Genomic DNA, 22,471 nt, shown 5'->3' with positions numbered 1-22,471 from the left:
TGCCACTAAACCCTACAGGACACCTACTACATTAAGCCATGCTACCAAGACAGGGGTCAAAGCAGCTCCACCTAATACACAGAAACAAACACAGAGAGGCTGCCAAAACAAGGAGATAAAGAAACGGCCCAAATGAAAGAACAGAATCAAACTCCAGAAAAAGAGCTAAATGAAATGGAGATGAGCAATCTATCAGATACAGAGTTCAAACCACTGGTTATAAGGATGCTCAAGGAACTTAGTGAGGACCTCAGCAGCATAAAAAAGATCCGGTCAGAAACGAAGGATATACCTATTTAAATAAAGAACAATTTACAGGGAAACAACAATAGAGTGAATGAAGCTGAGAATAAAATCAATGCTTTGAAACATAAGGAAGCAAATAACAACCAATCAGAACAACAAGAAGAAAAGAGAATCCAAAAAATGATGATAGTATGAGCACTTCTGGGACAATTTCAAGAGGTCCAACATTAGCATGATAGGGGTGTCAGAAGGAGAAAAGAGCAAGAAATCGGAAATCTATTTGAAAAATAATGAAAGAAAACTTCCCTAATTTGGTGAAGGAAATAGACATACAAGTCCAGGAAGCAGAGAGTCCCAAACAAATTGGACCTGAAGAGGACCACATCAAGACACATCATAATTAAAATGCCAAAGGTTAAAGATAAAGAGAGAATCTTAAAAACAGCAAGAAAAAAGAAGTTAGTTACCTACAGGGGAGTTCCCATTGAGATTTTTCAGCTGATTTCTCAAAAGAAACTTTGCAGACTAGAAGGGACTGGCAAGAAATATTCAAAATCATGAAAAGCAGGGCCTACTGACAAGATTCCTGTACCCAGCAAGATATCATTTAGAATTGAGGACAGATAAAGAGCTTCCCAGGAAAGAAAAAACTAAAAAGAATTCATCATCTCCAAGCCATTATTACATGAGATGTTAAAGGGACTTATTGAGGAAAAAGAAGACGAAAAAAACTAGTAATAATAAAATGGCAATAAATACATATCTATCAACAATCGAATCTAAAAAACAAACTAAGCAAACAAGAAGAACAGAGACAGAATCATAGATACAGAGAACATTTTGATGGCTGCCAGATGGGAGGGGGCATGAGGGAATGGGTGAAGAGGTGAAGGGACTAAGAACTACAAATAGGTAGTTACAGAATAGCCATGGGGGTGTAAAGTACAGCACCGGAAATAGAGAAGCCAAAGAACTTACATGCATGACCCACGGACATGAACAATGGTGGGGGGACTGCCTAAGGGTATGGGGTACTGGGTGGAGGGGGGCAAAGGGGGAAAAAATCAGGACAACTGTCGTCGTCGGCAGCCGTCCGTCTCGAGAGACGATGGTGTAGCTTCTTAAGAGTCTATCTGCACCGCCGAGAATGGCTGTGCAGTCCGACTCGGGAGTGACACGGTATCTGTCTCCTCCCGTGTTGAATCGACATCTTGCGATGACGCTGGAGTGTCCTCTCCAGTGAAGCTGAAGCTACAGAGCCTGGGCAGGGTGATATGGAGGGTCTGCTGTTGCCCATGCAGCAGACCCCCCTCTCTTCGCAGCTGAAGGGTCCAAGGGAAAGACGGAATCAATACAGCTTGGCTTCAGGTGCGCCGCAGGAGTTGCCGGTGTTGACTACAAACGTCAAACCGCCTTAGGGACTCCGGCTCCGGATTTTCTGTCGGGGTTTACTCCCTTAGCCTTTCCCCTGAAGAGGTATGCCGCAAGGCAGCAGAGGTTTTTTGAAGTCAGAGTTTTCCTTCTCTGATGTGCCCTGACTGGAAGATCGAACCAGCGACACTTAGCTCGCAGGCCGACGCTCAATCCACTGAGCCAAACCAGCCAGGAAGGACAACTGTAATAGCATAATAAAAGATATATAAAAAAGAGGTCTAGGAATATGAACACCCAAATGGTAACTATTTATTTCCAGAGAGGGTAATGTGATTTAGATTGGGGTAACTTTGAAGGGAAATTTTCATTTAATGCACAAACTAGGAATTTTTTAATAATGACAATGAGTTCACCCTATTTTATAATTTAATTTTCTAATATAAAAATAATTGAATGTCTATACCACTGTGATAAAGAATAAACTAATTGTATATTTTAAAATATGGGTGAATATCAGATACATTTAACAAAAAAACAAAGACCAAAAAAAATACTAACTCTGTGAACCCTAATTCTGAAATATAGGTAGTTGCATTAAAAAAAATTTTTTAAAGGAAGAAATATCAAAACAAGTGATAGTGATTATCTAGGTGGTAGGATGATGACTAATTTTTGCACCTTCCCGCGTTTTCTCATTTCTCTACAATCAGCATGCACTAGTCCTGGAATCGGAAAGAAATGAAAAATCTCGGATGCAGGCTCCACTGAGATGGGCGCCTCCGGATGCGAACACCAACCCCGCCTCTCTCCCACTACGCCCGCGGACGGCCCTCCCCCTTCTCCTCTTCCTTACCATGTGATGAACTCGGGGTTGAGCCCACCCAGCCTTGTCTCCAGGATACACAAATCTCAATCTGGACACTAGGCTGACCCTGTGGTGAGGGAGGTGCTCTAGTTTGCTGGAGTTGCTGAGAGGATTATAATGACAGGAAGGAGACAAAGAAGCTGTACCTACCACCTCTTCAGGGCTTACTATGTGTCAGACTCTGCTCAGAGCACCCCTGAGGACCCCTGAGGTAGGTGCCATTATTATCCCCATTCTACAGATGCGGAAACTGAGGCTCAGAGGCAGGCAAGCACTTGGGTAACTGCTGAGCCAGGATTCAACTCTGGCCTCTGTGCAGCCAGCCTGGAGCTGCTGGCGACCAGCGTACCCCAAGAAAGACCAGCCTGCCGGAGAGTGGCCCCATCACAGGACACAAGGTGGAAGGTACGGAGTCAGAGTACCGGGACCCAGCCATGCCTAGTGTGGTCCAACCCTGAACTTATCAACTAGTTGAGGCAACAAATTCCCATTTTTGCTGTAGCTGGTTTGAGGAGGGCTTTTGTCACTTGAACAGTCTGCGAGACACGGCTTCTGGATCCTAATGAGGTTGAGGTCACAGAACTATTCTCTTGTCAGTCATGGGGACCACAGAAGTAATGGAGGCCCAGAGGGGAGCGTGAGTGCGCCGACGGTCAGCAGTGGTGACTTAGAGGTGGAACTCACATGGCCTGACACTCTCATGGCCCTGGCCCAGACTGAGGGACAGTTCTCACGGGCCCATTTTCACCCAGGAGACACACCTTTCATGAGTAATGTGCAGAAACCTCCTTTTCTTAGTTAGTATCATCCTCTTTTCTAATGATAGTCTGAATTCTATAAAGTGACTTTGGGGGTGGGAAGGTAAAGGGAGACATTTTCAATGCAACAGCATGCCTAAGATTTGAAGATACAGGAAGCTTTGATGATGCTGTGTTGAAGGGCACATTGCTGAGCACAAACAGATTCAGGAAGGAAAAGCTGTCACAAGGATCTCTTTCTGGTCCCGAATTGCAGCTATCTGATGGGTATTTTTTTTTCCTAGAGTTTAATCTTCTGCTGGAAGCTAAACTGATACCAGGAAGGTTTTAGACATGTCAATCTCCTTCCTGGCATTTTATCAGAAATTGATTCCCTTTGTTTTCTGTGGCCTTGCTGTTGCTCAGCTCCGGTTATGGGCGTATGTCTGCATACATGTTTCCTGCAGACCCAGCGGACTGCAGGGGTCCCAGAGCAGGCTGGTGGTTCCGGGGCAAGTCATTCTGATGGGTGGCTTATGTACTGTTGCGTCGCACTAAAGGGCAGGAACACTGACTGGCTCAGTTCATGTCCCACTTTTTTTTGGTAATACTTCTCGTTCACCTCTGAATCTGAAGAGATTAGCTTTTTAAACAGGCTATTTTAACCCTGCCAGTTCTAAATTACAGTATTCAACACTCACTGATCACCTAGTATGTGCCATCACCATACTAAGCACTTCACGCATATTGACTCGGTCCTTACCACAAGCCTGGGATGCAGTTTCTGTATTATCCCTACTATTTACAAGAGCAAGGAGAGCTGCAGACAGAATGGGTAACTCTCCTGTGTGATGACGTTAGCATAAGAATCGGGCTGTTTGGTTCCAGGGTTCACAGATTCAACTACTTTGCAACCCAGCTTGTAACCCTGCCATGTAACCTATTCGCCCTACAGAAATCAGTCGTCAATGTTACCAGGGCCCCCACGCTCCAAGTTCTCAAAACTACAGAGACCAAGACCTCAAGAAGCAGAAAGACTGACAACAGTAACTTTACAAATGGGAATGCATTTGGCAGTTGGATGTAAAATGGATTTAATTCTCTGCCCAGCAATACGAACTAAAAGGCTTCATTCCAGGAAAAGTGCAGATGTGAAATGTCAGCTGTCATATCAGGCAGGTTCTTGTAACACCACCAGCTTGCATTGCCCCCACCCCCCACCTCTTTTCCTTTTTATTTTTTATGTTTTTAATTTCTAAACAAAGCAGTTGAGATCTTTACATATGGAAGGAGCAGCTCCTGAGTCCTCAGAAGGCTGAAGTTACAAGAACGCTGAGAACTGAAGTAAGGAAAGGGAAGGGTTTGCTGCTCGCATGCTAATGAGGTCCGAGATTTGCGGGAAGTCACCAGTCCCCACTGCCCTCTGCAGTCAGCCAGGCGCTCCCAGGTCAGGGCCCGTGAGAGATCGCTTTCAGAAACCAAGGTGCTGGGCAGGCCCCCAAGTCCTCCTCAGGGCAGTGCCCTGCTCCCACTCCCTGCTCAGAAGTGTGGACTAGGGAATGACAGCCTGGCCAATGAGTGGCTCTGGCGTGTGTATCTCAGCCAAGGGCAGCCACCCTGGAATCTGGCCAGCATTCCACAAGGTGGCCTGGAGCAAAAAGCTCTGCCCCTTCATGCACTGTTAGGAGACAAAAACATCAATATTAAAAAAGAACATGCCCTTTGATCCATTATTCCTCTTTTAAGAATTTAACCTTGAACTCGTCCTGCACGCGTGCACTGAGATGACTGCTCTGGGATGGCCTTTCTAGGCCTGGACCCTCACCTTTCTATGCAATTGCTTAGCAACAAAATGGGCTCAGAACTGACATGAAATGTATATCTTTATTTCTCCCACTTATTATGAATATTCCTATCTTCCTACAGATATATTAATGTATTTGATTATAGAGTGCTGTCCCAGGTCATATTGGGATGATATCACCTTATAACTTCTAAATAAATTAAATACATTTGGCCCCAAAGGTTTCAAATAAAGGGTTATGTTCCTGAGCATTCACAACAGAGTACTGTACAGCCAGAGGAGGATTACGGTCAGCTGAGGCCCCGGGCGCATAAGAAAATATTGAGCCCCTTAAAAAAAAAGAGGGACAAGGAAAATAAAAATACATGTTAACCATATTTTTAAATAAATAAAAAATATTATGTACTCTTAATGTTTTATTTCCAATAAAATTTGAATATATGTATAATGTAATTAATGATAGCATAATCAGAGAAGGAAAACTCTGACTCCAAAAAACCTCCGCTGCCTTGCGGCATACCTCTTCAGGGGAAAGGCTAAGGGAGTAAACCCCGACAGAAAATCCGGAGCCGGAGTCCCTAAGGCGGTTTGACGTTGTAGTCAACACCGGCAACTCCTGCGGCGCACCTGAAGCCAAGCTGTATTGACTCTGTCTTTCCCTTGGACCCTTCAGCTGCGAAGAGAGGGGGGGGTCTGCTGCATGGGCAACAGCAGACCCTCCATATCACCCCGCCCAGGCTCTGTAGCTTCAGCTTCACTGGAGAGGACACTCCAGCGTCATCGCAAGATGTCGATTCAACACGGGAGGAGACAGATACCGTGTCACTCCCGAGTCGGACTGCACAGCCATTCTCGGCAGTGCAGATAGACTCTTAAGAAGCTACACCATCGTCTCTCGAGACGGACGGCTGCCGAAATGAAACGAAACGATAGCATAATAATAATCACAAAGTTTTGAACTAACAATTGAACATCTGTAAAAGTATAATTATAATTAATGATACTATATGTATAATAGGAGTTACAATCAGAAATTTGAATTAAAAAAAGATAGAATTTTACTTGAAATTAAAATTACAAATGTGAAAATATTTAAATAAATTTTTTTCTTGCTGATGTAACAACAGGAATTAATTTTATCTTAATATAATTTCAACAATAGGAATTAATTTTATTTTAATATAATTTCAACTTACCTGAATATTTATTTATATGCACAGAAAAGTATTTTTAAAACCGTAAATGAAACAAGTACATATCCACAAACTAATTTACACCCCTGCGTATTTGCGTATATCGTAAGTCTGCACTGCAGGAGGACCTTTGTAAGTACAAAGTAGCAAATACGATTTTATGGCTCTGATGAGCGGTAGCACAGCCCCACGGGGCCTGTGCAGCGTAGTACATGTATAGTATGCAGCGTAGTAATGAAATAATGAAAATAAGCGAATATAAACATACTATCAGGTTTTGCCACTGATTGTAAATTTGTACATAATTAAAATTGCATGTATGAAACCAAATTTGGTGTCATTAGAAAAAAAGTATAAAGTTGGGGTTTTGCGGGGCCCTTCAGAAGTTGGGGTCCAGGGCGCGCACCCAGCACACCTGCCGTTAAATCCACATCTGTGTATAGCCATAAAAAAGAACAAATGCAGTCTGTGCACATGTCCTGCTAGTGAATGCCCTCCAACACATGTTATTACCTGAAAATAAAATCCAGGAGCAAAACAATGTGTATTGTATGCTATCACTACATTTAAAAGGAGCGAAAGGGGCAGAGAAGGACAGATAAGCTCTGCGTAGAATATTTTTGAAAGGACACACAAGAAATAAATTATAGCAGTTGCCTATTGGGAGGGAAGCTGGGGGGCAGGGGGACTGATGCCAGGAGTCCTCCAAATGCCCTTTAGTATTGATTAGCTGGATTGATCACTCTCTCTGGCCTCTGAATTAAGAGAAGGAACAGCTAGTAGAGAGGCTCATCAAGACAACAACAAGGTGCAGAGACAAGAGGGGAGTGCAGGCTTGTCCACGCACCCCATCCCTGGAGGGACCCAGGATCCTGGACTCCCTCCTTTGCTGTGTTCCCCGGAGATCCCAATCTCTTACTTTGCTTGGCAAAGATGAAACTGAGTCTGCTTAAGAGCAGTTACTGTTTATGTGAGTGTGCGCATGTGTGTGCGTGCATGCAAAGAGAACTCTTAAGCTCTTCTAGGTGGCTGAGTTCAATGGCTTTTGCAGCCCTTTACAAAGTGAGCCCAGCAGATAAGGGTGCTGTCAAGAGCATTTCTCCGCATCTCCAACCAGCTACAAAGAAGGTAGTCCGTTATCACAGGAGGCTCTGAGAATGACAGCTAACCTGCCGGGACCCACCTGCCGGGGCCACACAGCTAGGAGCCTGGGAGGCTGCAATCAGTCTGAAGTCCAGCTGGAGCAAGGGAGGCCCCTGCTGTAAGAAGTGCCGTTGTGCTGCCTTCTCCATCCAAGGGCGCACTCTCTCTATTAAATAGTAGACACTCTAAGGAATGGTTAAAATGTTTAACAACTAACATTTATGGAATGCTTACATGGGTCAGGAACTGTGCTGGGTTCTTCAGTACATTGCTGCCTTTACTCTGTAAACTAAGTTGCCAAAGTGGGTGTTTTCAAATGAGATGAGGGGGTCAAGAGAGTCGTCCAAAGTCACATGACTGGGATTTGCTGCAGAAGCGTGTCATAGGTGCTAATTCACGGTTGCCTGGGACCAGCATGCCTCGGTGCTACACCCATGGACCTCACAGTGCCACAGGGCACCAATGTGAACACTGGGCAGGGGGGTGATGGGTAAAGATTTCTTTCTCCTCTGAGGTTTCCTTTTTTTAAAATACTGTATGATTAATTTATTTACTAACAATTTTTGAGTAAACTACAATGACTGCAATTTCAAAATCATTAATAATTCATGACTAAGGCCATAAACACTATATAATCTCCACAGGCAGGAACCATGAATACTTGTTAGAGATGAGGCTGAGAATATTTTTACCAGCTACATGGAAAGTATCTACTGACTTGAAGCCAACCATCAAAGACACATTTTTAAGAAATAATTATAAACTGTCCAAAGCCTCAGTTCAAGGTGCCTCTTCCAGGGAGCCTTCACTGCCACCTTTGGCACCACATCTCCTGGGGCTTTATCTGGGCCTCCTCTTTGATATCCGTCATTTTTTCCTTTGATTTGTGCCTGTGTGTGTCTGTGAGAACGGACAGTCCTCCAGGCAGGCAGGCAGGCATGTGGTGCACAAGGAAGCCCCTGGGCTGAGAGCAGGGGTTAGTTACTACCCGTAAACACCGCTTTCCATCCATGGCTGCACATTGCGACCATGTGGGGGAATTAAAAAACTCTGATGCCTGGGTCACACTGCCAGAGATTCTTATTTAACTGGTTTGGAAAGAGGCCTGGATCTCAGGATATTTAAAGCTCTCGGATGATTCTAATGTGCAGCAATGTTTGCGAACCACCGCTATTAAGTGCTCAGCACAGGGCCTGGCACTACGCAGCTGCTAACACGTTTGCTATCGAGCACGGGTGGGGGCAGGGATGGCAGACTGGAGGGTTCCAATGAAAGGGGGCACATCCTCAACAAGGCCACTGCCAGTTGTTGCTATATAAGAATAAGGACTCCATTGCTGTCATTCTCCATCTTCCCAAAGAAGCCAGAAGCCTGCATTTTTATGTAAAATCTCTGATTTTGAAATGTGGATACCTAATTCTAAAAAAAATTGTAATAAGACTATGGGCCAAATAAAACATATCTTTGGGCTACATTGGACCTGGCAAGTTCACTGAGAACAGCTGCCCATCCTCCTCCCTGTGCCAGGTTGGCCCAGGACCACTCAGAGAAGTACCCAACCCCCACCCAGGATGGAAACTGTATGTTCACCAGGCGAGGTACAAGCTGGCCCAGTCACCTCGTCACCCAAGGAACATGACCTGTCCCCATCTTCTTGTTCTACCCAGCATGTCTTTTTCTTGCCTTTTGTGGGGACAGTTTGATCTATACCTGGCATCCTGTGTAAGGCACAATACATCACAAAGTGCAGATTTCACAAACTCGTGGGGAGGTGGGTGGAAAAGGCATGTTAAAACATATCAGGATGAACATCCATGAAGCTTGTTATTAATTGCTTTCTCTTGTTTTTCTAATGAAGCAAAAGCTCTTTTAGAGAGTCAGGACCGTCTTTTTCAGAGGGCCTGAAACCATCTTAAATATCTTTCAGGGTTAAAGTTGAATATTGTGATAAACAACCCCAGTCTCTATTTTCTCTCACTTAAAGCACTTTTCAGGAGTGTGACCTTAAATGCTCTTGAGCAACTGACCTGATGGGAGTAGGTGAGAAAGTGGCAACTGGGGGAGTCCTGTTGCCAAGGAGAGAGATAGGGGAGGGAGAGAGTATTTCCTACCAGTTAGGTACCTGCTGCCCTGCTTAGCAGTTTCCAGCTCTTTCCAAATGTGGATAAATGGAATGCTGTTCTTCTGTAACCTAAGACCTCGGTTAGGGGGAGGGGGGAGGGAGAGAAGGGGGATAAGTAAGGGAAGGGTCTAGTCAAGGAACGTGTATGAATGACTCATGGACATGGACAATGGGGAGGGATATAATTGTGGGAGAAGGGGTGGGCTGGGAGGGGGGAGCATTGGGGGAAAAATGGGACATCTGTAATTGAATAACCAAAAAATTAAATAAATAAATAAATAAATAAAAGACCTCGGTTAGGTTTAAAGGATCCTAGTTTAGGGGGGTTGTTCCCCACCCTTGCTCACTTCCCAGAGGAAGACCAAGTGCCTGCAGGCCTGTGCTCCCTCCCATTCTGGCTGCTCCACCCTCAGGTCTCCAGGACTTCGTAGGAGACAGGCACACCTGTGCCTGCTTCCAGAAAAATCTCAGTACCAGAAAGGAGTGGGAGAATCCACCCTTGTTCAGCTTCTAGTTTACCCACTGGGGCTGACATTTAGATCTTTCCAACAGCATCAAACTTCCCAAGTTATCTTCCAGCCACCATTTCAGATAGGTTAACTGAATAAGAAAATGCACACTGGCTATTTTGGCTACAGCGGAGAAAAGAAAGAGTAGAAGAGAGGATGAAAACCATAACAAACGAAACGGGGCCCTTTGCAGTCCAAACGCAAACCACCTCTTCAGAGCTCACAGAAAGAGAAAGACCAAGTCTTGCCATTTTGGAGCCCCTGGCCCCAGCTAAGCCTGAGAAATTCCCTTTCCTCATTAGAATTGTGTCACTTTACAAACAAGAATGGTAGTATACAAGTGTTGACGAATTTCAGGATTGGTTGATATTTGTGATCAGCTGTACACCTTCATACCCCTGCACCCATAAATAAGACACAAAGTTTAAACTCCCACGAGTTTGAGACCTCCCCGCAATAATCGGAGTCCTTGTACCACTTCCCATCTCAGGCTCAACGATCTCGCCACTTTCCTATTCATGGCTATGTGACTTTGACCATGCCGTTTACTTGGCCTGAAAAACTCCTCCTCACTGAGGAGGCAGCCTACACATCAGCTCTTCTGCATAGCCCTTCTTGATCACTGGCAGAGTTAGGTGACCCCTTTTCTGTATTGAAATTCTACTTTCTTTGTCCTTCCCTCGCTATATTGGCACTTTCTCACACTGTACTGAAATGATCTGTTGCACATCACTTCCAACTACACTGTGCACACCTTAGATCAAGAACTGTCCCACACGTGCCTCACTCAGTCCCAGCCCTGGTGCCTGGCACAGAGCAGATGGGTTCAGAGTGGTAGGTTTCAAGAATGGCCGCAATATTTTGTAGATTTCCCATCAAGAAGTGAGACCTATTTCACCACTTCTTGAATCTGGGTTGACCTTGTGACTTACTCTGAAAAACAGAAAGTGGCAGAACTGACACCATGCTAGTTTTGAGCCTACGACTCAAGAGGTCCTGCATCTGCCACTCTCAAACTTTTGAAGCTTTGAACCTCCATGTGGCTGGCTTGCTGGAGGATGAGAGAACACTAGAGAACTAAAGCACTCGTAACTATTTAGTCAGCCCCTAGGTAACAGCAATTAAGTACAAATGCAGAAGTGAGCCCAGCTGCGGTCAGCAGAGCCTGGCCCATCAGCAGACTAGCCCAGGTAAGCCTAGCCCAAATTGCTGACCTACAGAACTGTGAGTTAAATGCATGGTTGTTTTAAGTCACTAACTGATACATTCAGCAAGAGATTATTGCTGTAAGTGACAGTGGTTGATAACTAGTTGCCAACTATCATTTATTTAGTCAAGGATTCCAGCTTGGGACTCAGAGAGAAGGAGATCCAAGAATACTTAATCACCAGCCTGCTCCCTCAGGTCCCTTCAAAGCTGCCTCCCACCAGCCCTTGCCAGTGACACACTTACCTCCTTTTTCTCCCGTGAGCAGGACCGGCTTCTCTCAGCCTTTCGCAGACTCTGACCTGTAGCAGTTCAAAAGCAGAACCAGAGATTAAAGCTGTTTTAAAACAACTAGTTTATCACCACAAAAGCTTTTTCTTTGCAAACTGGATAGACAGGAACAATCATAATCAAATGATTTTAAGAAAATGTAGCCTATTATTATAATGGGAAAATGGCATACTCTTAAAATAAACTAACAGCAAGGAAATGGTAATTCACACACATTATTTGACCATAATGAACAAAGCCTTAGCCCTTTAATCCGGAACATTATCTGTGCTCTGCAAGGGCCGTCAGACTCTATAGTTTTCGCAGTCAACTTGCATTTTTATTAAATTGTTTGGATTATATAAAACACATTCCACTGTGTGCACACACATGACCTTTGATGAGTGCATACCAATGTACTGCACCAAACCCCCAAAGTCGGACACACAGGTGATTGGTTGTACAGATGTGAATTAGAGGGAATCACCCACATTTCTTATAATGGGCAATTTCAGAGAGAATTTTTTTTTTTCTCAGAAAACTAGAACATTAACATTTGAAGGCATGCAAAAATTCCACAGGCCAACATCAGAATGTTTAAATATGCTGTTCTAAAAGTAGCTTTCAGAACTTTTATGGCAGTGTCCATATAAAAGAATTCCTTGATGAAAAACTAATGGGTTGCCTTGGTTTTAAAATAGAAAATTATACTCACTGCACATTGTCAAGCATCTCCCAAAATGTCCAGCGTCACTCTCCAGTGCCTATTTGTGAGAATATCACAACCACATGTCCATTAGCCAAGAGTACTCAGAAGGCAGGAGTGAAAAGGCAGGAGATGGGAGCCGAGTCTCAGAGGAAAGACATCTGCTTCTGGTCACGGTCACTTTCATGGGTCTGCACGTGACTGGGGCATAACAGGGGTGGGGCTCGCAGCCGGCCAGGAATTACAAGTCAGGGGTGCTGCTCTTTCTAGGAAGTGAGAGTAAACCAAGAGCGAAAGCCCAAAGATGGACCTCGGGCCAAATCTTGGGGACAATATATAAAAAGACATAGAAGAGAGACACCTGAAGAATGTTTCATTTGGGTTATCGACTCAACCATAATGACACCCTAAATGGCCCCCTTTTCTCTTCCTCTCCTCCCCATCCCCAGGGTGGGACCCCTCACCCAGCAGCAACCAATCAGAATCCCAGCCTCAGGAACTTAAATTGGTTCTGAGAGGCAGGAGGGTAAGAGGGCCAGAGCAAGGTTATCTCTGCATGTGAGCTTTGATGCTATGAGCAGCCAGCCACCTGCCATGGGGACAGACAAACAGATACTGTTGAGACAGAAGGGACTTATCTGAAACTGACTGCATGCCTGCCTTTGTGTTCCACAAACACCCACTTAGACTATTCTCTGTGTGTGTTTTCTTCCTTTCTTTCTTTTTTTTTTTTTTTTTTTTGCCTAAGACAAGGAACCAGGATTTAGGGATGACGAAGAGCCCGCCCAAAATGTACCGCTGGGGTGGAGGATGCCGACAGTTGGGGAGGTCGCATGTGTGTGGGGACAGGGGCTATATAAGAACTCTCTGTCCTTTCTACTCAATTTTGCTATGAACATAAAACTTCTCTAAAAAATAAAGTTTATTAAATGTTTTTAGAAAAGAGGCCAGGATAGCTCTGGCTGGTGTGGTCCAGTGGATTGAGTGCCAGTCCGCGAACCAAAAGGTCGCCAGTTCACTTCCCAGTCAGGGCACAGGCCTGGGTTGCGGGCCAGGTCCCCAGCTGGGGGTTGCGAGAGGGAACCCATCTATGTATCTCTCGCACATTGTTGTTTCTCTCTTTCTTTTTCTCCCTCCCTTCCCCTTTCTCTAAATAAGTAAAATCTTTAAAAAGCAAAAAAGAAAAGAGGCCAGGATATAGGGATCAGGCAATCTGAGTCATTAGGCCAATTTTATCTCAACCTTCTGACCCCTGAGGCTCTGGGGCAGGAGCCAGGGTGGATGGCTCCCACAAACCCTCATCTACACCTGCTCTAGCTGTCAGTAGAGGGTCGCACCAGGTAATATAGATCATGTAATACAAAGCCAGGTGATAGGAGATGGGCCTGGAGCTGGAACTAGCCAGAGTGGGCTGGAGGCCAGGGGACAGACAAGGATGTTTTTATTAGCAGAAGTTCTAAGACAAGTAAGATGCTGGCAGGGCCAAGTAGGGAGCAGAGCAAGGGTAGGGAGAGCAGGGAAGCAGAGCTAGGCCTAGGTGAGCATGACAGACTCCAGAGTCTAACTGAGGCCCTTCCTGCACCGGCTGGACACACACTTAGGGATCTGGTCCAGTGGACAGCTAACCAGTCAGGGCACCCTGGGTAAGTCACAGGATCTAACAGGATCTTTCTGGACCACATTTTCTTCCTTTTTCTTTTTTCTTTTTTTTAAGTATTAGGCTGAATCACCTCCAGGTTTGCCTTTCGTTTGTAAAATTCTGATATAGCAATAAGGAACAGTTTAAAAAAAAACCCACTAAGCTGGGCCATAAAAACAAAATATTAATACAAAAAAACATAGAGCTTAACTACTGAAATATGAAAGCAAACCTCTCTACTGAAGTTAATTAGAAGCTTCTTTATTCATTAAATTGGAAAATAATTTGCTTATTTTCCAATGAAGATAATTTGCTCTAATTACATGCATTTGTTATCTAATGCCTCTGTCTTCACACCACTGAGCGCTTCTCTCCTCCAGGTAGCTCGATGTGGAGACAGCTCCCTCTTGCCAAGGATGGAAGGAACCAGATCATACCACACCTGTCTACTGCACTTAGCTTCTCTACCTAGATCTTATTTTATTCTCACAACAACTTGGGGAGGGAGGTGGAAGAAGTAACATTAATATATATGCTGCTTGCAAAATTAAAGCGATGTTCCTCTGCATTTTGCAAGGTGACCTGCCAGATTTAGCCATGAAACAATAAATAAGGCCAAATGTAAATGATACCTGTGTACCTCACTTTATAAAATAGATGTGTGTCTTGGGAAAAGATAAAAAGAAGTGAATGCACTGAATTTTTTAAACTATAACATCATTTTCCCACTTATGATTTTAGAAAGATTTTATCTACACTTAGGATTTCTTTTCAGTGACAGGAAAACTCTGACATTCAGTCTTACTTTACTCTAGATGCAGATAATGATATTCATCACTAACATTTAGAGGGGCTTTGTATCTTCCTTGGATGTTAGCTTCTGAAGTCATTAGGAAAGAGAAAATCAACATCAAAATTATCCCTGAAAGGGAGCCTTAAACCTCCAGTAAAGTACAGTCTCCAGGACACAGCCTTTCATATCCATTGCTGTAGACTAATATACATGTATAATGTTTGATGCACATGGAAATGTACGATACATGATAAAAATACATATGCAAAATATGATTTTATGGGAATTCTAATTAAACTATTCATATTGTAATTACTGCCTCTATTTTTCCCCTTGGGGCCTGAGGAGAGTGGCATCGGGTGGGGACAAGACGGAGCATGGAGGTCACAGAAGGTCAATGTTGGTTGCTGCAGCTCCTCTGTACTGGACACCTAACGTGTGCCAGGCCTATTTCACTTCCTACATCCTTACGACCACTCCTTTAGATCAGGGGTCAGTAACCTTTTCCTGTGAAGAGCCAGATAGTAAATATTTTTTACTTTATAGGCCATAACGGCTCTGCCTTGCAATGTGAAAGCAGCCACAGACACTCTGTAAACAAATGGGGGTGGCTGTGTTCCCATAAAGTTTATTCACAAAAACAGGCACCAGGCTAGATCTGGCCCACAAGCCGTCGTCTGTCAACTCTTGCTTTACACAGACAGTATTATTCCCATTGCTACAAACCAATGATGAAACGAGAACTAAACTGGGGGTGAGTGACTGGGCTGCTTGCTCAAGGTCACAGAAATGTAGCTCGTCAAATGGTAGGGCTCAGTGTGCTCCTCATCACCACCATCGCTATCACATCCTCAGCGTGAGCACCAGCGTCTTCACTGTCATCCACACCACCATCATCATCATCACCACTATCACGTGACTCACCTTAATCAGGGTTTACTATGTGCCCCGCATTGAGCTCCAGGCTAAGTACATAAATCAACTCATTTACTCTTCACAGCTACCCTACGAAATAGGTACTATTCTTATCCCACTTATCAGAGGAGGGCACTGACCCTAAAGAGGTTAACAAACAGGTTCAGTATTCACATAGTGATCAAGGAGCTTTGATCTGAATCTGGGAGGTTTGGCTCCAGGGCCTGCATGCCTATCCACTGTGCATACTGCCCCTCTGTCAGATCGTTCAGGACAAGTACAAGGCCAGAAATGTGCTGGGGAGTGAGTTTGATTTAAGGAATTCTTTCTGAGACATAGCTTTTTAATGTAGTTTGGACTCTGAACACAATTAATAAGAGGCTGCAGGAAGATGGAGCTCCCAGGCTAGACCAGCTCACAGTTCCAGCGCCAGAAACATTAAAGTCTCGTGGCTTCTGGCTGTGAAAACCAGTGGGGGTTGGGGCGGCGAAAGAAACTGCCCAGCTCTCAGGAAAGTCCATTGAGAGGCCATCCAGAGTCCTAGAAGTACACAAACCCACCCACTCTGGGAACTATCACCACAGCAACAGCTAGAGAGGGCTCGTTGTATATGGGAAGCAGGTGAAGTAACTGGAAAAGGGGCGAATGTAGAGCAAGTGGCATTGTTCCCTTTCTGACCCCTCCCCCACATACAGTGCCACAACGTGGTGAAATGGGTCAGCCAGTAAGGCTCTGCCCCTTAAAATGTAACAGGTGTGGCAGCTCTACCTAAGACACAGAGGCAAACACAGGAGGATGTCAAGTTGAGAAGACAAAGAAGTATGGCACAAATGAAAGAACAGATCAGAACTCCAGAAAAAGAACTAAGCAAAAAGGAGATGTCTAACCTGTAAGATGCAGAGTTAACAACACTGGTAATAAGTATGCTCAGAGAAATTATTGAGTATGGCCACAAAATAAAGGAAGAAGTGAAGGTTATACAGAATGAAATAAAGAAAAATATACAGGGAATCAACAGTGATGGAACATAAGGAATAAATAAGCATTCAACCAGAACAAAATGAAGAAACAAGAATTCAAAAAAATAAGGAGAGAATAAGAAGACTCCGGGACATCTCCAAAAGTGCCAACAATCAAATCATAGGGCTGCCAGAAGAAAAAGAGTAACAGTAAGAAATTTAAAACTTATTTGAAAAAGTAATGAAAAAAAACTTCCCTAATTTGACAAAGGAAATAGACATACAAATCCAGGAAGCAGAAAGTCCCTAACAAGTTGGATCCAAAGAGGACCACACCAAGACACATCATAATGAAAATGCCAAAGGCTAAAGGTAAAGAGAGAATCTTAAAAGCAGCAAGAGAAAAGCAGAGAGTTACCTACAAAGGGATGCCTATAAGACTGTCTGCTGATTTCTCAAAAGAAACTTTGCGGCAAGAAAGGACTGGCAAGAAGTATTCAAAGTGATGAAAAGCAAGGACCTACTCCATCCAGCAAAGCTATCATTTAGAATGGAAAGGCAGATTACATGCTTCCCAGACAAGGTAAAGCTAAAGGAGTTCATCATCACCAAGCCCTTATTTTATGAAATGTTAAAGAAACTTATTTAAGCAAAAGATGATCAAAATTATGAACAGTAAAATGACAACAAACTCACAGCTATCAACAACTGAATCTGAAAAACAAAAAGAAACTAAGCAAATAACTAGAACAGGATCAGAATCATAGGTATAGAGATCATACGGAGGGTTATCAGCTGGGAGGGAGAAGGGGGAGAAATGGGGAAATGGTGCAGGGATTAAGAAGCATAATTGGTAGGTACAACATAGACAGGGGGAAGTTAAGAAGAGTATAGGAAATGGAGAAGCCAAAGAACTTACATGCACTACTCATGGACATGAACTAAGTGGTGGTGGTGGTGGGGAGGATTGCTGGAGGGAAGTGGGGTACCGGGTAAAAGGGGGCAAAGGAGGGAAATATTGGGACAATTGTAATAGCATAATCAATAAAATATACCTTAAAAAAAAAGAAATAATCCGTAAGTCCAAGAATAGGGACTGGCATAATAAATATGGTGAATCTACACAATGGGTTGGACTAATATGCAGATAAAAGAAAAAATAGGTAACTCCTTATATATCTTGTAGATGGGCCATACGTTAAGTGAAAAAAATCAAGGGGTAGAAAGTATTTACAGTACGCAATTTTTCTCTAAGAGGGAAAATAAGAATGTACACTCATATTGGTTTTATTGGTACAATGAATCACCTGAAAGGCACCTGCATAAGAGTGACTTCTCAATGTATGTTCTTTATATTGTTTTTATTTTTGAATGATTATTTGGATCTATTTCCTATTTAAGAAACAAAATTAACTTAAAATATTAAATGTCCAAAAGGCTGATTCAAATTTTTAAAAGATAAGTCCTGGCTGGTGTGACTCAGTGGATTGAGTGCTGACCTCCAAACCAAAGGGTCACTGGTTCGATTCCCAGTCAGGGCACACCAGGTCCCCAGTTGGGGCCCTGCAAGAGGCCACCACATATTGATGTTTCTCTCCCTCTCTTTCTCCCTCTCTTTACCTCTCTCTAAAAATAAATAAATAACATCTTTAAAAAAATAAAAAATAAATTAAAATTAAAATTAATTTGTCTTAAAGATATAATGAGAAATGCTGTAGACCTTCCCATCTGAGGTCCAAGATGGGGTGGTCTATGGAAGGGAGATTAAGTAGCCTCCATGTACCTTGGTGACCCAAAGCTTGCCGGAAAGAGAACACAATATTTTCAGAGAACAAACTGCCTTCTTTTAAGAGATCAATCTGTAATGCATGAGAGATAAGAACAAAATGACAAAATGGTTTCTGGAAACAAACAATTTCTTAGCTAAGCCAATAGGCTATTGGTGACCTGCTCATTTATTTGAGGGCAAAGTTTTTATGAAATGGCTAGACGAGATGAGAAATGAAAAAGAAAAGGGAAAGGAAAATTGAGACCTGTTTTAATGGGTTGTCTGGAAATCATGGTTTCCTAGTGCTTTCTAAGCACCTAGCACTGAGGTTTTGCCCCACCTAACAGCTCTTGGGATTCCCTATCATGTGCAACAACAAAGCCACTTGGCTCAGAGAAGCAAAGTAACTTGCTTGAGGTCACAAAGCAAGGAAGGAGAACTTTGGTTAGCAATGCGTCAGTCTGGCTGCTAATCCAGTGTTCACTACACCCTGCTGCCTGCCTGTACACCCTCCTTCAATTCCAGAAATGAGTGCACCCCAGCTCCACTGTCATTACTACCCCCATCCCAGCTTCCTGAACCTTGAGCCTGACTTCAGTCTACAGCCTTTGCAAAGACAAGTGTGGCAGAGTAAAAGGAGGCAGGAGGGGACAGGGCAGCCTGGAGAGCACCTGCCTGGCCTAATAGGGAATCGCGATTTGGCTCCAGCTGCAGGTTTCCATTCAGGAATGTGGACTCAATTTTGTTGAATTAGATTTTTCCAAAGAAGTCCAGTTTTATGAGAAAGCTTCTAATTTTTAAATGCTGACAAGTAATTTTTTTTTTAATTTAAGTTCTGTACAGACCCAACAAAATAGGCCTCTAGTTTCCAACCGAAGAAGTAGCTAGGCAGAAGACTGGGAAATGTCTAGCTTTCCCCATTATTTCTTTTTTCCAAAATATATTTATTTTTTCAGAGAGAGAGGAAGGGAGGGAGAAAAAGAGGGAGAGAAACATTGATGTCAGAGAGAAACATCAATCAGTTGCCTCTCATACACGCCCCAACCGGGGATTGAACCCACAATCCAGGTACGTGCCCTGACCAGGAGTTGAACCGACTTTTCATTTTGCAGGACGAAGCCCAACCAAGCTACATTGGTCAGGGCCCATTGTATTTCTTGGGCTCGATGCCATGGACCAGTTTTGAGGGGTAGTGGACCTCTTTAAGGAACTATCATAATAACAGAAATCTATTAGACCAAGAGGATGACTGGAAGCCAGGTACATTGGCTCTAAGACATATTTTCCTCTTCAAATTCCCCATGTGTGCCTCCAGGCTGGTTCTGGGCCTTTAAGTTACATTCTGTCTTCTGAAAGCCTGAAACAATATCCCTGTCACTCTTCCTTTGCATTTTCTGTGTAACTCAAATTCCCAGGGCCCAGTTTAGTGCCAAATTACCTGAGAAAAACAAGTCATGCTGAGAGCCTCTTTTCCTTTGCAAACCTAAACAACAGCTGGCAACTGGAAATGGTTATTTATAACCGGCACACCAGTACGTGCATTTGCTTGTTTAGAAATGCTTAGCCATGTGTTCTTTGGCTGGCCTAATAGATGAGAGCCTGGGGACAATGCTATGCACTGGCTAAGAGGGTTGGACAGGGGGTCAGCCCGTTTGGGAATCCTAATTGTCCCCAATCCATTGCAGTCAATTGTCAGGGTTAAGACAATACATGTGAAACACTTCGATAGCACCCTGAGCATAGGAGGCACTTAGCACTTAGTAGTTCCCTCACCCAGAAACAGGTGACTTCATTGATCTCAGCAAGTTCTGTTGCATTCTGGCACCCAAAACTGCCCATTCCTCTCCATCATCCCTCTGTGAACCCTGTCATCTTTTTCACTAGCCACCTGATAGGTCTCTTGACTCCACTATTGCTGGGCTTTTCCCAAGGAAGCCATCTAAAAATAAGCTGTGTCACTTGTCTGCCTGCTGTTCCAGTGTTTCCTCTCCCCTTGCTTGCATTCACACTCCTGCAGCTCCCCAGTTCTTCTTTTGCTCCTTAGACTCAGGATTCCTTCCTTCCTGCCTCGAGGCCTTTGGCCTGATTCAGACCTCAGCTTAAAGGGACTGACCTCAGAGTGGAATAGCCCCCAGTCCTCACTACTTTAATCTTCTGCACAGCACTTACCTGATCTGTTTCTTTTTTAAAAATTTATTTATTTATTTATTTATTTTTAGAGAGAGGGGAAGGGAAGGAGAAAGAGAGGGAGAAAAACATCGATGTGTGGTTGCCTCACACTTGCCCCCAACTGGGGACCTGACGTGCAACCTAGTCATGTGCCCTGACTGGGAATCAAACCGGCGACCTCTTGGTTCACAGGCTGATGCTCAATCCACTGAGCCCCACCAGCCAGGGCTGATCTTTTTCTTGCTATGTCTGTGGTCTGTGTCCTCCATTAAATATCAGGTTTGTGAAATCTGAGGAGGCCGTTGCCTTGCTTTTTTATCACTGAATTTCCCTCACTTGCAACAGTGCCTGGAATGGAGTAGTGATACATCAGTAGACCTTTCTGGAATTGATGACTGAGTGAATGACCAAATTTCTGAATGGACACTGCCAGAAGGTGCAGGAGGCATGGTGACTTCTGGAACTGCTGGGAAGACTTCATCTTCTCTCACAATGTGCTTTCCTGGCCCTTTCCTCCTGCTCTTTCTCAGACAGTGAAGCGAAATATGACAAAGTTTAATACACCACTGGAAATAATTGGAAAATATTGATTTTTTTTTTCTCATTTGAAATAGTAAAATTAAGTAAATGCCACACTTCTGTAATCTAATCAGTGGCCTATGTGACAACATGCTTCCAGGCTAAAACCATGCTTAGGTCTACTATTATATCTACCACACATGGTCCCAAACCCATTCCCACACCACATCCCAAGCCGGCCCCATCCTCCCACCCCAGCACCCCCCATAAAATACCAGTGACATTGCATTTGTGAAAATATAGGGTGGGGCAAAAGTAGGCAAAACACAGTTTATTCCTGTATTATTATTTATTAATTATTGTATATTTTCCATATAAACTGTAAGGGGCAGAGAAACTGGTGACTCTCAAACCAGTAGGAAATAATTAGCAGCAAAGGACAAAAGTGATCTTGAATTAGGGGGTCTTCGAGCCAGAGTTAACAGTATTAGGCCACTTACAAGTCAGGAAGGGGCATTCTGCAGCTCAGCACAAATGCCTCTGAGATCAAAGGGGAAAGATATTCATTACCAAACACAGGGAAATGGGAAAATGTAGCTAGACAGCCCAGCAAACTAGTTAGGAAAATTTCAAAGAAGAGCTGGAGACAGACCTATAACCAGAACACCCTCAGTTAATTATCACCCTCAGTTAATTTAGTTAATCGAGTTAGAGTGTAACTCCAGAGTATCCAGCATGGAAAAACGGAGGAGAATGGTGGTGGTGGTGGTGGTGGGGTTACTCTCCTTAGGACAAAACCAGCCTGCTTGGGGTGCCCGCCCGCACCTTTGATTTGGCTGTGCTCAAGAGCTGCAGATCTGTGAATAAACAACTGCCTGGGTTACTGCCAAAGTCCTGGGTCTTGGTGTTTTATTGTGAGCGTTTCTCACACAAACTATAAACTGACTTTTGCCCCACCTTGTATGTGTGTATCCAAATTAAAGTATCTTCTGAGTACATGCATGCACCCCCACAGAATAATCTGCCAAACCTTGGAAAACATGAGAAATGGTGCATGAGATTTCCTTGGAATCCCAAGGAAAAAGATGCGTTTTTTTTCTTGTGATAGCTAATTTTTTCTGAAAGCCTCGTAAGTGTCGGCACCATTCTAGGGTCTTTAGATGGATGAATTTATTTGCTTCTCAGCCCTGTGGGAAGGTCCTACTATTAATCTTCATTTTACAATGTAAGAGTCTAGGCGCTGAAAGATGAAGTAACTAACGCCCCTGAAGTCACACGGCTGGTACGAGGAGTCCTCAGAATTCGAACACCCTTAGTCCGACTCAACAAACTAATCCACTCCTCTCCAGAATATGGCTCAGATGGATAGTGAGCACAGAAAGACAGACGGTGGGGGGGGGGGGGATTAGGGGAGAGAAGGAGGGGAAGATAGGGGAGAGAGGAAAGAGAGAATAAATGAATCTAATTCTCTGCCCTAGTTTACCAAATTCTAATCTGCAGGTTTAAAGTAAAATCTCCATCTCAAAGGAAGCAA

General features: G+C 43.8%; 1 protein-coding gene across 2 annotated transcripts in view; it reads right to left on the bottom strand.

Annotated features, from left to right (window-relative positions):
- KATNIP (katanin interacting protein) overlaps positions 1 to 22,471 on the bottom strand; it is a 190,297-nt gene that overhangs the window by 158,318 nt on the left and 9,508 nt on the right. The window contains exons 2-3 of one of the 2 annotated variants that reach the window (XM_090277423.1): positions 12,185 to 12,233; positions 11,446 to 11,501 (exon numbers count right to left, since the gene is read on the bottom strand). In XM_090277423.1, coding sequence (XP_090133549.1) covers positions 11,446 to 11,501; positions 12,185 to 12,191 — 63 coding nt within the window. In that variant the 5' untranslated portion in view covers positions 12,192 to 12,233. The remainder of the gene's footprint in view (positions 1 to 11,445; positions 11,502 to 12,184; positions 12,234 to 22,471) is intronic. The other variant, XM_090277422.1, reaches the window with a different exon arrangement.

This window comes from Furipterus horrens, unplaced genomic scaffold (assembly GCF_987537825.1).
Source record: "Furipterus horrens unplaced genomic scaffold, mFurHor1.1.pri manual_scaffold_5, whole genome shotgun sequence".
Lineage (NCBI taxonomy): Eukaryota > Metazoa > Chordata > Mammalia > Chiroptera > Furipteridae > Furipterus > Furipterus horrens.
The sequence above is the reverse complement of the archived record's forward strand: the minus strand, read 5'-3'. Positions and strand labels throughout refer to the sequence as shown.